The 18328-nt window shown below is 43.1% G+C and overlaps 1 protein-coding gene across 2 annotated transcripts in view; it reads left to right on the top strand.

Annotated features, from left to right (window-relative positions):
- The window catches only part of Rp9 (RP9 pre-mRNA splicing factor), a 31274-nt gene that overhangs the window by 807 nt on the left and 12139 nt on the right, over nt 1-18328 (top strand). For both annotated transcript variants that reach the window (XM_028763927.1, XM_028763926.1), the window contains exons 2-4: nt 11012-11042; nt 12382-12511; nt 18054-18145. In XM_028763927.1, coding sequence (XP_028619760.1) covers nt 11012-11042; nt 12382-12511; nt 18054-18145 — 253 coding nt within the window. The remainder of the gene's footprint in view (nt 1-11011; nt 11043-12381; nt 12512-18053; nt 18146-18328) is intronic.

Genomic DNA, 18328 nt, shown 5'->3' with positions numbered 1-18328 from the left:
GTGTGTGTGTGTGTGTGTGTGTGTGTGTGTGTGTGTGTGTGTGTGTGTGTGTTATGCAAACAAGTCTCCCTGTGTGTATGTTCTGCAGACAAGTCTTCCTGTGTGTGTGTTTTATGCAGACAAGTCTTCCTCTGTGTGTGTGTGTTACCTCGTGTGCCTTCCACCTTGTTTTCAGACTTGATCATTTTATTTCTGCTTGACACATCACTGGCACATTGTTTTATGTTATTTTCCTTTTTCAGTGATGGTATTTGAGCCTTTCCCTCTTAAATCCCTCACAACCCTGTGTATCTTGATCGTTTCTAAGGTCTCATGAGCTCCCACCTTAACTAGAGCAGGGCCTCTTAAAATTTCTCTACATGTGACCTTCACCTAAGAAATTTTCACACTACTGCAGGTGTCTGGGTATATAAAATAGGGGATACAAGTCAAACATTTACTGACAGTAAGTCATAAGGAAATTTGTTTAAAATAGTTTTCTTATACATGTAATCTTACCATTTATTAAAAACAAAAGCAAGTTTGAATACTAATGAGATAGGTTACTTGTTTATTTTTACACAATTTAATCTTGGCTGCATATCTGAATGCTGAAGGATGTAGAACATCTTCAACATTTTTCAGAGTCACTTTATATTTGATTTTATAATTGTTGAAGCTTTGACACCACTGTCACTATGCACAAGTACATAGAATATACTATAATGGTAGGAGTATGTTTAGGGCCATTTCAGAAATTGTTGCAAATTTGATCCTAACTAAAAACTAATTGAACATTTTTAAAAAAGAATTGTTTATTCATTTTATGTGTGTGACTACACACTCACTGTCACTATCTTCAGACACACCAGAAGAGGGCATCAGATCCCATTACAGATGGTTTTGAGCCACCATGTGATTGCTGGGTATTGAACTCTGGACCTTTGTAAGCGTAGTCAGTGCTCTTAGCCGCTGAGTCATCTCTCCAGTCCCTAATTGAACATTTTTAAAAAGATTTATTTATTGTGAATACTTTACCTGCATATATGTACTTGCACCATCTGTGTGCCTGGAGCCATATCAGGCCAGAAGACAACACTGAGTCCCTTGGAACTGGACTTACAGTTGTGAGCAGCCATGTGGGTGCTGGGAACCAAACCTGGGCCCTCTGCAAGAACAGCAAGTATTCTTAACCACTGGGACATCTCTCCAGCACCACGGAACAATTCTTTATGAAACTCAAGGCAGCAACTTCAGGAGTCATTTTTAAAATAACATATTCTGGGCCAGCAAGATGGAAAAGCCCTGCTGCCAAGCCTGATAACCAAGGTTCAATACCCAGGACCCATATTGGTAGAAGGCAAGAACCAACTCCTGATCTCTAACCTCTACACACATGCCTTAGCACATATGTATGCTCACACATACATGCACACTAAATAAATTAACAAGTAAGTATATAAAAATGTAATATAATAAAATATTCTAACACAGTACTACTTGAAGGTAATACTAACTTAATGCTTACAACCCAGCAATGACAATAGGAATATACTGGAAGCCTATGTTTTTCATGATTAAACAGTCACTGGTATTAAAATCTGCTTCTTTTAATCCCAGCACTTGGGAGGCAGAGGTAGGCAGATTTCTGAGTTCGAGGCCAGCCTGGTCTACAGAATGAGTTCCAGGACAGCTAGGGCTACACAGAGAAACCCTGTCTCAAAAAACCAAAAAAAACAAAACAAAACAAAACCTGCTTCTTCAGAACTCCAACATATACCAAAGATCAACTTAGACATCCAGCCTTGTAGACTGAACTACCAGATTCTTGGAATAGCCTTTCCAGTTTACTTATACCTATACTTACTGAAACCTCTCCTAGAAGCATAGAGAGCACTAAAAATCCATGGTGTGAACTATTGAGATGAATGCATTTAATGGTCCTGATTCGTCCATTGTGAGGGAAAAAGAATTGAGTGACTCTGTACATAAAACTTTCAGCAACTGGTAGAAAAATAAGGTGACTAACAATGCTGGCTGGTTGCTTCTAGCGTCTCTGGATCCGGTGACAAAGGAAAGTATCAACTCTGATGTAATTGACTGGCTCCCGATGGGTGTGAACAGTTTAATGGTTTCTAAGTGTGCCCTGGAGTAGCCTCAGAGCTCTAGCCGAGGACGATCAAGCCAAAGCCCACATTACACACATGGCTGCATTGCAGCACAGATTCAAGTTCCTGCCTCTGTCAGGGTCAGCCGATAGAATTAGGGCACTGATTGGTCCTGTACTTGACATGGAGATGTAACAGTTCCCTACTGAGGCTGAAGACTTTGAAGCCTCAGATTCTCAAACGTTTACCTCACTTGCAGTAGTCTGTCCACTCTTAGCGGAGAATGTATCCTTACCCTAACCCACTGCAGTATTGTCCTGTCTGCATGTCCTTCATTGTCTGTCAAACAGCAGTGACTGTCCTTAAAGAGTAGCCAGGCTAGATCCTGATGTCCTTCAGGACCCATTGATAGTTGCCTCCAGACGTATATTCAGATTTAAGGCAGGCTCCTAGAAAGAAAGTGTAGTCCGTGAGGAGGTATGCTGTACCGCTAACGAACTTAATGAGCTTGCTAATCCATTCAAGCAGAAGTTTGGGGATTGTATGTGGAAATGGATTGTACGGAGATGGGATAATGTTGGAAAGAACATGAAACTGTATCAGAATAACTTTATTGATACAGGCTTACTAGGTGGAGATTCTAGGTTTAATATGGAAGATTACACAGTTTTTAAAAAGATGTTAAAAGTTTGACAGTTAGCTGAAGCATTTGTAAAAAGATGGCCTGCTGAAAAAGAGTTGGAGCCTCTGATGTCCCTTGGCTTAATGGGTACGCTGTGTAAAACCTAGTCCTCCACAATAGGAAGGCCAGAAGGCACACCCTTCACGAATGTCATGAGACAAAATGGCGAGGGCACCAGCACATTTGAAGACATTTGTTGTCACCCTTTTCCTTGTGCCAGACCTCAAGGTTGGATATGCTTCTGCTCAATTAGACGAATTCAATATGATTGGCTTAACTGGGCCCACTAGTAGCAGGGGCCAAGTGGCAACACTAAGTCACCAAAGGCAAGGTGACCGCAGTTACCATACTGGGCAGCATAGAAAAGCAGTGTCCACAGTGGCCTGACCTGTAATGGACATCACATGTAAAGTGATTTTGTAGTGGGCAACTCCTGTGGCCTTTGGTACTAGTTCATCAGTCATGCTGCTTCCAGGAATGAAATAGATGAGAAACCTACTACGTTTTGTTTGATCAGTATAAGTAGAATTCCCAAACAAAAGATAGATTACATTGGATTGTGGCAAGAGGGACTTTCAACCCATGAACCGATTTCCAGTCTTGAGCTGGTTTGCAGACCCAGAATAACTTGAGTGAAAGGAATAGCAAGGTTCCCCTAAGGAAGGACCTTGCTTCACTTCCTAGGAGTTTTAGTTAGCATTTCCCCTGTCCTTTCCCAGAAGGAGCCTTTTACAAGAGTTAAGTATATACTGGGGGAAAGTAAACAGACTTTCCATTCTAAATTGAGTGATTCCAGGAGACCCCCAAAAAGCACTGTGACCCACCAGTTAAATGGAATCAGGTAATTAATGGAGATTTGGCTAACATCCAACTCATAATGGGTCTCCAAAATCATCTTGTATTTTTCCTGTTCCAGACCGTATAATTAGGATAAATATACTTGGAAGTTGGCAAAATTCCTACATAGGTACCCTGACTTATGGAGTAAGGGTTATTATGATTAGAAAGGCCTAGTGTAATTCGTTGGAGTTGCTTTTACCAGGGAAAATAATGAACAAAGACAATATTGCTCCCCAAGAGGAATTTCAGAAATTAATGCCAACCAGTAAGGACTTGAAAGATGGCAGGGGCGGTGTCCCACCACATCTCCTATCTGGTTGTGCAGAAGACAGGTGGATTGTAATAAATTGACAGTTGACTATCAGAAACTTAATCAAGCAGTAACTTTTTGTTGGTGGTGGTGGTTTTTTTTTTGTTTTTTGAGACAGGGTTTCTCTGTATATCTCTGGCTGTCCTGGAACTCACTCTGTAGACCAGGCTGGCCTGAACTCAGAAATCCACCTGTCTCTGCCTCCCAAGTGCTGGGATTAAAGGCGTGCACCACCACCGCCCAGCAAGCAGTAACTTACATTGCAGCTTCTATACCAGATGTGGTGTCCTTACTTGAGCAGATTAGCATATCTCCTGGTACATGGTATGCGGCTATTGATATAGCAAGTGCTTTTTCTCAATACTTGTCCATAAGGACCACTAAAACCAATCTGCTTTCAGCTGGCAAGGCCAGCAGTATACTTTTACAGTTTTACATCAAGAGTATATTAATTCTCTAAGCCTGTGTTATAACTTAGTCAAAGAGATCTTGATCATGCATCTCTTCCACAAAATTTCACACTGGTCTCCTATGTTGATGGCATGGTGCTGATTAGACCAGATGAGCAGGAGGTAGCAACCGCTTTGGAATTGTTGCATCAGAGAATGGGAAATAAGTTCAACTGAAACTCAAGGGCCTTTTACCTTGGTGAATTTTTTAGGAGTCCAGCGGTGTAGAGCATACAGAGAGATGTTCCTTCTAAAGTAAACAACAAGTTGTTGGACCTGGCTCCTCCCACCACCAAGAGAGTAGCACAACCTTGAGTGGGCCTGTTTGGATTCTGGAGACAGCACACTCCTCACTTGGGTATATTACTTTGGCTGGTATACCAAGTGACTTAGAAACCTGCTACTACCTTTGTGTGGGTCCTGGAACAGGAGACAGCTCTTGAACAGGCCCAGGCTGCTGTGCAGGCTGCTCTACCACCTGAACCATATGATCTAGCAGACCTTATAGTACATGAGATATCAGTGGCAGACGGAGTGTTGTTTGGAGCCTTTGGCAGGCTCCTGTAGGTGAATCATAGTAGAAACTTTTGGGATTTGGGAGCAAGGCTTTACCATCAACTGCAGACAGCTATTGTCCCTTTGAGAGACAGCCCTTGGCTTGCTACTGGGAATTACTAGTAACTGAACATTTGACAATGGGTCACCAAGTTACCAAGTAACTGAGCTGTCCATCGTGTGCTAGGTATCATCTCATCCATCAACCACAAAGTAGGACTTACACAGCAACAAACCATTATCAAATGGAAGTGCTGTGTTCATGCTCAGGCCCAAGCAGGGCCTAAGGGCACAAGCAAGTTACATGAAGTTACCCAAATACCTATGGTTTCTAGTTCCATTACAATGCCTTCTGCACCCAAGCATGAACCTTTAGGCTCAAGGGGTGTACCCTGTGATTGATTGACTAAGAAACTAGGGACTATTTTACTAATGGTTCTGCACTCCTAACCTGTCCTTGGCCAACAGGCCCATGAATCAAGTGCCACAGTGACAGAATTGGGGGTTAGGAATGGCTGTGACAACATGGATTTTACTTACCAAGGCTGACCTAGCTATAAGTGCTGCTAAGTGCCAGATCTGTCAGTAGCAGAGGCCAAGAGTGAGTCCCAAGTATGGCACCGTTCCCTGGGATGACTAGCCAGTAACCTGGTGGCACATCAGCTGCTTTGGACCGCTTCCTTCATGGAAAGGCCAACATTTTTTTTTCTTACTGGAACAGATATTTATTCTTGCACATAATGCTTCTGCCAAAACTACCATCTGTGGGCTTACAGAGTGCTTTATCTGCCATCATAGTATTCAACACAGCATTGCTTCTGACCAAGACTCCAATTTTATGGCCAGAGAAGAGTAACAGTGAGCTCGTTCTACCATGTTCCCCACCATCCTGAAGCTGCTGGCCTGAGAAGAGTGATGAAATGGCCTTTTGAAGACACAATTAAAACACTACTTAGGTGTGAGCAGCCTGGAAGGCTGGGGTGGGTTTTCCAGAGGGTGGTATATGCTTTGAGTCAGAGTCCAATATGTGGCAGGGTCTCTCATAGCCAGGATCCACAGGTAGAAATGAGAATTGTTCCACTCGATGCCACCCTAGTGACCTTCTGGGATGGTTTTGCATCCTGGTCTGACATCTTAAGTTCTGCTGGCCTAAAAGTTTGGGGGTTGGGGGTGCTCCTGCCTGGACCCACAACAAACATTCCACTGAACTGGAAACTCAGACTTTCCCCTTGGTCATTTTGTCTTCTGATGCTCTTAAGACAACAGGCTAAGAAAGGAATAACAGTGTCAGGAGGGGTGGTTGATCCAGATTACCATGGGAAAATTGGATTGCGCTCCACAATGGAGGTAAGCAGGATTATGTCCGGAGTTCAGAGGATCCCTGGGGCATCTCTTAGTACTACCATGTCTTGTGATTAAAGTCAATGGGAAATTACAACAGCCTAGTCCAGGCAGGGAGGACAAAGGACACACACACTTCAGGAATGAAGGTATGGGTCACTACTCCAGGAAAAGAGCCAAGACCTGCTGAAGTGCTTGCTAAGGGTGGAGGGAATACAGAACGGGTAGCAGAGGAAAGTAGTTATAAATATCAGCTCAGGCCATGTGACCAGTTGCAGAAACTAGGTTCAAAATTAACTAGAGTATTTCTGTCTTATTTTGTTAAGAACATGTTTGTACATATATAAACTTATATTAAGCTATATTTTTGTTTTGTTTCTTCATCATGTAGTACATTGGGAGAATATTGGTGGTTATTATCACATTTAAGTTATGAGACAGTTTAAGACTAGGCATTCCTCAAGGGATGCTGCCACCTAGTCTAACATACATAATGCATTTGTGGTTGGTTTGGGCATAGTTAAATTGTGTCAGGTGGAATCCTGACCTGGTTATTGTTTTCATCCAGACATTGAACACGCTGAAATTAAATGTGATTGATGTCAGGTTGACAAGGGGTGGACTTGTGACACTAACCTTGGTTGTCATCTCGACTGCATCTGGAATCAACTAAACACCAAGCAGCTGAGCACAGTTGTGAAAGATTTTTCTTAATCAGGTCATTTGAAGTAGGAATGCCCACTCGAAGTCTAGACCACGTCTTCTGGTGACAATCCACATAAAAAGGACATAAAAGAAGGAAGCTTTTTACCTGCTTGCTCTCTCTCTCTCTCTCTCTCTTTCTCTCTCTCTCTCTGTTAGGTTCATATGTCCTCCTGTTGAGGCATTCCTTTGCTGTTCTGAGAACCTACATAGCATTTTGAAAAGTAGGTTTTTAGAACCTATTTCTTTAGGATTACAACATAGACCAAACAACTTCTTGATGGCCTTTATTTAGATAGCCATTGTTGTAGAAATCAGACCACAACATTTAAGCCTCTTTAATAAATCCATATATATAAATCCACTGTGTGTGTGTGTGTGTGTGTGTGTGTGTACCTGCACCTGCATGAGGAGGACTTGGATATCATTCCTCAGGGGTGATGCAATGACAAGGTCTCTCATTGGCCTAGAAGTCACTAAGCAGGCTAGACTAACTAGTAAGTAAGCACAAGGGGTCTGCTTGTGAGTTCATCCCAGCTCTGGGGTTTTAAGTTCATACCAGGATGTCCCATATACCCCCGACCTGTGGTTTTGCTTTTTTGTTGCCTTTGGTGTCTGAATATTCTTGACTCTAACCTTACATTAGCTAGTGAAACACTATCATGTTAGCCATGGTATGGTGCACCAGGAAGGCTGAAGTATGAGTCTTGTGTAGAGTTCAAGGCCAGCCTGTGTGACATAGTGAGCTCTAGGCTACCTTTGACAATACAGTAAGAGCTTGTCTTTGAAATGAAATGAAATAAAACTTTTAAAGTGAGAGAGGAGGGGAGATGCTCATGTGAGGGTTGTTTGTTTTGGAATTTGGTTTCTATGTAGCCCTCACTGGCCTCAAACTCACAGAGATCCACCTGGCTCCTGAGTACTGGAATTAAAGTCATGTGTCCCTATGCCCAGCTTTCATTTGTTGACTGGCAGCTTCAACATAGGAGGGTCAGTCTGCTGGGGGCTATTTTTATCAAGAAACTGCCCAATGTTGGCAAGGAGAGACCTTTCTAGGTTTTCTAAGTTCTCTGCAAGCATTTTCTGTCCTCTGCCTGAAGTTGACAGTATGTTTGGCTGGCAGTAATATGGGGTAGAACGAACCAGACTTAGACCCAAGGTGAAGGATAGGACAGGCAATTTTCTGGTTGTGAGGAAAGAAAGCTTCAGCCTCTGGTGTGTCCATACTACCTTCTGAAGACTTTGGTTGCTTCTACCTAAAGAAGTCTCTTAACTTCCTTCCATTCCCCACATTTGCTGAAATCAGGATTGTTCTTTGGACTCAGGACACCTTGGCTTTATTATTTTCTTACTATCATTTTAAATGCTCTGGGAGGAAGACAGATGTATATGTGGGAAGTCTGTCAGCCATGTTGACTGGGAAGCACCACAGTGGATTCTTACAGATGAACTCCTTTGCTCATCCTGATTCGCCCCCTCAGGTCTCAGCTGCCTCCTCACCTCTTCTCTCTCTTTGACCTTAGGCTACTGAAGGCACCTGAGTCTGCTGCCCATCCTCAGGCTTCTATGAGCTACTTAACAGGCATCTTGTCTGCAGTTTCTTGGAGGCAGCTGCAGAAAGTTTTGTGTGATAGAGTATACTTAATGAATGCTTCAAATAAATCCTACCAGTCAACACAAAAAGTAATTTCAAGTGAGGATTACAGAGGTGGTGGGACTCTTGCAGAGGACTCAGGACCAGTTTCCAGCAACCACATAGCAGCTCACAAACATCTGTACCAGAGCTGGTGCCCCCTCTGACCTCTGCAGGCACCAGGCATACATGTAGTGCACAGACATTCATACTCAGACATGTTAATTTTGAAAAGTAATATAAAGTATGTGACAGAGTAAAGATTAATGAGTTGTCCCCAAAGACTCCTGACTGTAATCCAGCACTCAGAAGGCTGAGACGGGAAAATGGTGACTGCGAAGCCAGCTTGGTGTATGGAGAAAGACTCCACCTCAGAAAATATCCATCCATGTATTCATGAGTGAGTTCTGAGTCCATTTGAGATGTTTTTTCTTCCTACCTTGTCTGGCTGTTTTACTCTTCAGAATAACTTGGTGCATGCTCAGAGATATCACAGAAAAACCTCAGGGTACAAAATAGATCTTAACTGCTGTTTTTAAATCTTAAGAACTAACTACAGAAGTTTACTACTCCTATATGGAGTTCAGCACTCAGGAGACTGAGGCAGAAGATTGTCATGAGTTCAAGCCCAGCCTGGGCTATAGAATAAGGCCCCGTCTCAAACAATAACAAAATTAACTAGAGATATAAGTGTCTTTTTTTTAAAAAAACCTGTTTGTATAGTTTTCCTTTTTAATAATAGTCCTGGAGATTTGGTCTACAGCTAAAGAACTCAGGCCCAGATTATACCACCAGACTATACCTCCATCCAAAAGCAGGTTTGATGTTTGGGATGGAGAGTTCTTGTTTTTTTCCTAGTACTGGGAATCAAAACCTTGTACATGATGAACTAATGCTCTTCCACTGATGTGCCCACCTCTTAGGCCTCCAGTCCCATATTTCTTTCCTTTTTGGTTTTTTGAGACAGGCTCTCACCATGTAGTTCTAGTTGGTCTAGAACTCAGAGGTCCAACTGCCTCTGCCTCCCAAGTGCTGAGATTAAAGGTGGCCGCCACCACACTCAGCCAGCCTAGATTTTGTTAACTGTCACAGTGGAAACAAACTTATTTTACTTTCTTAATCTCTTTTACTTAGCACTTGAATAATACTTTGAAGGTAGTTTCTTTTTGAACGTATGAATTTATTTGTCCTGGTATTAAAACATCTATACAATACACTTATATGGAACACTTTTTGCTAACAAATTGCAAAATGTGTAATTGTATCACATTTTTTATAGTGTTAAGATACATCTTCATGCATTTGATCTCTGTTATAATTGGCCATATCTTGTTTGTTCAACACTTGTAGCTCAGTGATGGATTTAGGGATTCATGAACTTTACTAGCAAGTTCCCTTCAGTCCTGATGCTTGAGACTTTGTAGATACTGGTAATAATGGCTGCTGATGGACTATGGCATCTAGCCAAATGACCCAGGTTTCTATTGGCTTTGCTGAGTTGTTGCAGTAAATCTCCAACCCAAGAAGGCCCGATCAATAAAAACACAACTCAAATGACATAAGTACAAACTGCACGCCTGGATTGGGCAGATTTACCACTGCACTACTCTATTCCCCATCCATGAGATCCCTTAGAACGTCTTCCCCCTCTCTCCCACAAAACTCTTTCTACTGCCCAGTCACTGGCTCTAGCCTTTATTCTACAAATTAAGGTGGGCTGAAGGCTCACAAGTCACCTGTATCATGATTCACTCCTCATCTGCAGCCCCTCCCAGGAAAGTGGAATTAGCATCATAATACAAGACCTGGGCTATCTACTGTGGGTTGGTCTTGTGTCACAGCATACCTTTTCTTTTGAAAATGTCTTAAATGTCTGTTTTGGAAAAAGTACTATACCAAGTCTAAGAAGGTGATTCTGGTCCCATCCAGCTATTTACCATGCAGCCTTCGAGGGTTGCACTTTGCCCTGACCTTTCAAGGCTCTGGGTTCATGGCATGTCTAATCCATTCTTACAGTGGTTAGTTTTTGTCAACTTGACACAAACTAGAGTCACCTGGGAAAACAGAACCTCAGCTGAGGAATTCCCACCATCTGATTGACCTGTGGGAAAGTCTGGGGACATTTTTTTTTTTTTTTGATGAGTGATGAGTGTGGGAAGGCCTGACCCACACTGTGGACAGGACCACCCTTGGACACTGGTTGTAGAAGAAAGCAGTTGGAGCAAGTCATGGTCTCTGCTTCAGTCAGTGATAACCTAACCTAACCTGCAAACTGATGTAACCCAGTGACCGGGGAAGCCTCTGAGGAGTTGGTTCTAATCTCCAGCACGCCTCTGCTTTGCCCTGTATAGATGTGCGTTGTTTTCTGTTAACCTGTTTGATGAAGATGGCTTTTTGTGTTTCATTTTCCAGTTACGAGAAACCTCCTCCTGGGTTTATTAAGGTAAGCAGCTATATGTCTGGATGCTCTATTAAATGTACTTGTGAGCTTAGTGGTGTATCGGGAGAAAAATGGTGTGACTTTTTTTTCAATCTCCTTGTATCAGTGGTTCTCAACCTTCCTAATGCTGCGACCCCTTAATACAGTTCCTCATGTTATGACTTCCAACCATAGAATCATTTCCATTGCTGTTTCCTAACTGTGACTTTATTAGTGTTGTAAATTGTAAAGTACCTGTGATTTCTGATGGTCTTAGTTGACCCCTGTGCAAGGGTCATTCAAACCCAAGGGAGTCACTACCCTGCAGATTGAGAACCACTCACTGCCTTTGATGAAAACTTATACCAGTGAACCCTAATTTTGAACTTTGTCACAAAGTTCTATGCCTTCCTAGAAATTTAATCTATTATTCTCTGTCCCAAGGTACTAGTATAAACATGTAGGGGTCCCTGAAACACAGCTTCCTTCCGTCTCTGTAGCAGTATCTTCTAGAAGCTCTGCTGTCCATTTGTTTTGTTTGTATTTTACTGTTTTTTTTTTTGTTTTTTTTTTTTTTTTTGCTTCCTCACTCAGCCTTAGAGTCTTGAGTACCCTCAGCTCAGGGAGGCTGTGAAGAGGCCTGAGTGACACACTGCAGTGGTCACAGCCAGGATCCCCTGCAGCCTAGCAACAGAATTTGGGTGTTTTAGTAGGACTGGACTCAGAAGTAGGCAAAGGCCAAAAGACTTTTGGTAAAAGAAACGTTTTAAATAACAAGAAATGAAAGAAATACTCCAGTTTTAAATACAGTTACACACTGGTGAAAATCCCCATCAGAGACGCATGTGACCTTTAAGAGAAAAGGTAGGACAGACTCCTAAGGCTGTCTCTCTTTCCACTCCACCTGCATCCTGGGAAGAGTTTCCCTTCTCCCCAGGTGTCATTTTTTTTAGAGCTATGTTCATGTGATGGTCTGTCTCTAATGGTCTAGACTGCCTTTCCTCCATCCACAGACTGAAAAAAATAAAAAAAGAAACCTTTTTGACATATTTTATGTTAGTGTGTGGAGGTCACAAGTCAGCCCTGCATGGAGTTTGTGCTTCATAGTGACTTTCCTGCGGTAGAGGCTGAGCTGTTTCTCTGTGTAGGTGTCTCACTGATTATTTGCCTCTGCAGTCTCTGGGGACGCTGTTAGGGTGGGCCCTGTCACAGAGTGAGAGGAAGCCAGGCCACAGTAGTTCTGCAAGCAGGAAGCAAGGACGGAGCCCTGTTTTGGTTTCAGTTTGTTGGGTTTTTTGGTTTCAGTTTGTTTTTTTGGGTTCTGGTTTTGTCTTGTTGTTTACACACTGTTATCTTCCTGTAGGAGGATGAGACGAAGCCAGAAGACTGTATACCAGATGTGCCCGGCAATGAACATGCCAGGGAGTTTCTGGCTCACGCTCCAACTAAAGGACTTTGGATGCCACTGGGGAGAGAGGTCAAAGTTATGCAATGTGAGTGTACAAGGGCTTGAGTGATGTCTCCAGCAGTCTGTCTTCTTCTGAACAAGATGCAGGGGGTGCATAACTCATGAACAGGTTTATTTGGCCCACAGTCTGTTGGCTGCAAGGTCTGCACAGCCCAGCATGAGCACTCTGGCCTGTGTTCCCTGCTAGCACCATACATGATGGAGAAGCCGAAGGGAGCACTCACAGGGAGTGACTGAGATGGCTGTACAGTCACTCCAGACCTGGTAGTTATTCTTTCCCATTCATGAGTATTTAGTCCCCATGACTGAAACCTGCCTCTAAGCACTTAGTGCCACATCTTAAAGGGTCCTCTACCCTACACTACTACACTGTGGACAAGGCTTTCAACATAGGAACCTTTATGGGGCAATTAGATCCAAACTACAGCATTCTTCTGTACGCACAGATTGTATGCTGTACTTCACAGTACCGTACCTCTTCTAGCTTGTTCTCTTCACGTGAGGGGTGTGTGTGTGTGTGTGTGTGTCTGTCACTGTCTGTCTGTCTGTCTGTCTGTCTGTGTTGCTGTAGGGATCAACTCTAGGACATTGCCTATGCCAGATGAGTGCTTTACCAGTCCCTAAATTTTTTATTTACTATTACTAATTACTGTGTGTATGTATCTGTTGTATATGTAGTTTCCATAGTATACATGTACACACATTACAGCATTGCACAGGATGTGTCTGTCAGGTTCCTGTTGCATTTTGTTCTGTTTTGAAACCAGGCATCGCCACATAGCCCAGGCTGGGCTTCTTATATTTGGTTTTTTATTTGTTTTTTTTTCCCCCCTTGGTTTTGTTTTTGTATTTTGGATTTTTCTTTGTCTTGTTTTGTGTATGTATGTGTCTTGTTTTGTGTATGTATGTGTGTTGTAGTTGTTTGATTGATTTGGCTTTTTGAGATAGGGTTTCTCTGTGTAGCCCTGGCTATCCTGGAACTCACTCTGTAGACCAGGCTGGCCTTGAACTCACAATGAAACTCCTGCCTCTGCCTCCCAAGTGCTAGGATTAAAGGCGTGTGCCACCACTGGCCAGCGTGGTTTTTTAGTTTTTAAGACCAGGTTTTACTATGAAGCCATAACTGCCTTTGAATTCATGTTTAGAAATCTGCCTCTCAGAGCTCGAATCAAAGGTGTGTGCCTCCTTGTCGGGCAGTGGTGGAGCGCACCTTTAATCCCAGCACTTGGGAAACAGAAGCAGGCAGATCTCTGAGTTCAAGACCAGCCTGGTCTACAGAGAGAGTTCCCAGACAGCCAGGGCTACACAGGGTAACCCTGTCTTAAAAGATAAAACAAACAAAAACGTGTGTCTCCACATCTGGCTCCAGGCTGACTTTGAATTCTCAATCCCCTTGCCTTGGTCTCCCCATAGAATGTTAGTACGTTAAACATGTACCACTATATAGTTTTCAAAGATTAAGTCGTGTGCATATGTGGTTTTGTTGTTGTTGTTTTCCTGCATGGATGCATGTATACCACATGCATGCTTGGCACCCTCAGAAGTCAGAAGATCCCCAGGGCCTGGGCTTAGGAATAGGGATGGTTGTGAACCACTGTGTTGAAACTGAGAAACAAACCCATTTTCTTCTTATTTTCAAATGATTTCATGACAAAGAATTCTGACTCTGCTTTGAAAGGTCTGACCTGTAGGTGTGACATCTTTATTACCTGTACTGTGTGTGCATTACACAATTTTTTCTTAGAAACTTCTTTCACTATTAGTAATTTTCCCAGAACAATTCTGAAAGTCTGTATTCTCAGAAGTATGTGGCTCAGTTAGTATGGTCAGCTAATAATTTGTCAGGTATTTCTTCAACCATATTAATCCAAGAAACCTACCTTTATTGGTGAGGGAGCTAGGGAGGGTGTGTGTGTGTGTGTGTGTGTGTGTGTGTGTGTGTGTGTCTCTCCTCGGAGGTGACACAGTTTAGAACTCTGCTTCAGCTTGCTCTTCTCTTCTCGTCAGGTCTTGCTGTGTTGTCTGATCTTCCTGCCGTAGCCTCCTGAGTAGCTAAAAACCTACAAATGTATATCACCACACACGGCTCTATCATCTCAGACCTCAGGTCACAAAGGAGTAAGAGAATTGGATTTCTAGTGTCTTCGCAGTGCGTGTGCACAGTCCCAGGCATTGGCAGGGCTCTATATAGCCAGGGTCATGTCAAGACTTCTGAGAGCCTCTTTTGAGTGTATCAGTCCCCAGGTTTTTTTTTTTTTTTTTTTTAAGTGTTTGACTGGGTTCTTATTTGCCCAGTTGATAACCAGCCTGAGGATGTGTCTTGGTTTGCTTGGGGAGGAAAGTGTGTATTATGTGTCGTATATGTCATAAGTCACAGTCCATTGAGAGAAATCAAGGCAGGAACTCAAACAGGGTAGGAACCTCGAGGTTGGAGCTGATTAAAAGGCTATGGAGAAATAAATGCTGCTTACGGGCCTGCTCTCCTTGGCTTGCCCAGAAGGGGGCATCACCCACAGTGAACTGGGCTCTCCTATATCGGTTACTAATCCAGAAAACGCTTACTGAAATCCGAAGTTGATGTTTCTCGACTGGGGTTCCCTATTCCAAAATGCCTAGTTTATGTCAAATTGACTTAAAGCACCCATCATGGGCTGGATGTTAAACAAGCCATTGTTTTCAGCTGATATTCTGAAAGGTTGTCTTTCCTATAGAATGAGTGATGTACCTAGGCAAGTAATGACAACAGCTTAGAGGTGTGGCTTTGCCAGGAATCTTTGAGACAATCAAATAGTCCTGTGTGGGTGTGACTTTTTGAGGAGCTCAGACCTCATTCTGCAGATTTTTCAAGACTGTTAAGGACAAGAACACTGGGAGTGGCCCAGCACTTTTCATCAAGGTTAAGTGGATTTCCTTAGACTGGGGTATGGGAAGCAGGTACTCAGTGTTCCACAAAGAAATGGGAAGAAAGGGCAAGTGACTCAGTAAGACTGTTTCTGTGTGTAAAAAGATGTCCCATGACCTAAACCAAGCTACCAAGTGCAGGGTGGCAGCAGGTGCTCTTGACTTTTGTTCTCACGCAGTGATGACTGTGCCTTCTCCCACTGGATGAGGTCTAACATCACAGGCTGGCATGGCTGCTCAGTGTTTAAGAATGGATGCAAAAAGGAAAGAACCTGAGAGGGGACAGCAGCCGGGGCTTATCCAGTTCCTGGAATGTTTATGAGGCCTTTGTATAAACGAAAGTTCGGTCTGCTGCAGGAGACTAAAAGATGTGGATACGTTTACCAGGCAGGGGAAATAAAAGACGTGAATGCCAGGTGGGGCTGGAGAGGTCAGCAGGCACGAGCAATGATGCTCTTACAAAGGACCAGAGCTGGGTTCCACACTTGTGGTGGCTCACAAGTTTATAACTCAAGTTCCAGAGGATCCAGTGCCCTCTTCTGGCCTACATTATGTACATGTGATCCACAGACACATATCCAGGCAGTACAACCATAGCATTAAATAAAAGTTTTACAAACTTTCAAAAGATAGGGCTGGTTTATGGGATACTAACCCTGATGGGCCAGCTCTCAATGGAAAGCCTGGGACTAATTTGTAAAGATCTGAAGAAAGTTGTGTAGGACATATTGGCTACTATTTTCATTACCTGTTTAGAAGACTCTTAAAGATTCGCTTTTACTCTGTGTACCGGTGTGGTGGTAAGGAGACAGGCGCACGGCTGCAGAGCCTTGCATGGCCAGAGATGGCTGAGCTGCCCAGTGCTAGGAACCAAAGCCTGCCTCTTGCTCCTAACTGATAAGCCATCTCTCTAGGGCCCCAAATTTATTTATTTATTTATTTATTTATTTATTTATTTATTTATTTATATTTTTAATTATGTGCATGTGTTCCCTTAAGCTAGAGTTGTAAGCTGCCCAACATGGGTGCTGGGAACTGAACTAAAGTCCTCTGCTGGAGTATTAAGAGCTCTTAACTTCTGAGTCATCTTTCTAGCCCCTAACTTGTTTGTTCGCTAGCCTGCCTGCCTGCCTGCTTGCTTTGGAGACAGACTACCATTCTATAGTTTAGCCTGGCCTAGAACTCTTCATTACTTGGCTCACTGTCCCCAGGCAGCCCTGACTTGCCTCAATCTGCTTGGAGTGAAAAGATAGGGGGGCACCTGGGACCCCATCCTTGCTGCATGGCAGTTCCATAGTCACTGATTTGAGTCGTGTGCTTGATTCTGTGATTCTGTGACTTGAAACATGTTTATGTGTGTTTATCAGATGTTATGTGTGTCTATCAGGTCCTCAGGGCCTGCTACTTCTCATTATAAATCTCTTTAGCCAGGTATAGTGGTGCACACCTTTAATCTCAGCACTTGGTAGGTAGAGACATGCAGCTCACTGTGAGCTCTAGACCAGACTGGTCTAAATAGTCCCAGGATAGGCAGAGCTACATAAAACAAAACACACAACGTCAATTAACAACGTCTTTAAACACAGTTTCTGTTTTTCAGGTTATGATGCTCTAATGGCATTGTAAGAGGATGTCTTGCTTAAACAGAAGGCTGAAGCTGGAGAAGCAGCTCAGCAGTTAGGCATCCATAGCATTCTTGCAGAGGACCACAGTTCAGTGGCTCACATCCCTTAACTCCGGCTCCAGGAGCCCCACACCGTCATCTGGCCTCTGGGCAGTGCACTCACATGCACAAACACATTCTCACATACATGCATGCATGCATACATACATACATACATACATACAATGCATATTTTTTTTAAATACTTTTTAAAAAACAAGGTCAGGTTAGTTATGGTGCAAGCCTTTAATCCAAGCACTCCAAATGATAGGTGGGCTATCTCCATGAATTTAAGGCTAGCCCTTAAATGGAACAGAATTATGCCCTTTAAATCCTAGCGCTTCAGAGGTGAGTGTCACTGAAGTCTAGAAGTTCGAGCTGTACCTGGGGCAGCTGTGTGCGTGGCACTTCGTACAAGGTTTACTCAACCTAAGAAGACACTACTGTCGAGCAGCTGGGGATTTTAGCCATAGCCTTGAGCATGCTGAACCGTTCTCTCTCACTAACCTAAACTCCTAGCCCTCAGAAACAGAGCCATTTCACAAATAAAAAGAGTGTTCTACTCTCCTTTTTAACTATTTTCATATGTATGTGTGTGTGCTTGTATGAATCCATGTTTACCACATGCATACAGCAGCCTATGGAGGCCAAAAGAGAGCATGGTGGTTGTGAGCCGCCATGTCGCTGCGGGGAACCACCACTGACCCTACTTCTGTAAAATGTAGTGAAGTACACCGAGTAAAACCGCATTTTATGATACTTACGCAGTGCATTGCTTCATAATATCTGGAGATGGAACATTTACTCCTAACCTGACAAGATTCGAAGGTGTGTAAGGAAGCAGTTAGTTGACCCTCATTGTTTTCTGGGACCTTCATGGTTTCATCCATTAATCCTGTGTATTTTAGAATTGGAGTCTAATGAAAAACTTGAATCTACTGAAACAGTATCTCAACGAGATGAGACCATAGTATCTTACAGAATTGTTTTTCTGTGGTTTTAGGTTGGCGTTGCAAACGGTATGGCCATCGAACAGGTGACAAAGAATGCCCTTTCTTTATCAAAGGCAACCAGAAGTTAGAGCAGTTTCGAGTTGTAAGTATAAACCCTGCTCTGTCACTATTTACAGTTGGTAAATGTTAGCTGGGTAGTCTGTAGAGAGCTCTCTGGAAATGTTTTCCCCCAGAAGCCTTCTGGCTGCTCAGATGGTAACACACCTGTGGCACATTGTGTGACAGATAACAAACAGCTAACTGGAGGCTGATTGTGTGGCTGCTT

This window comes from Grammomys surdaster, unplaced genomic scaffold (assembly GCF_004785775.1).
Source record: "Grammomys surdaster isolate TR1022 unplaced genomic scaffold, NIH_TR_1.0 140, whole genome shotgun sequence".
Lineage (NCBI taxonomy): Eukaryota > Metazoa > Chordata > Mammalia > Rodentia > Muridae > Grammomys > Grammomys surdaster.
The sequence above is the reverse complement of the archived record's forward strand: the minus strand, read 5'-3'. Positions and strand labels throughout refer to the sequence as shown.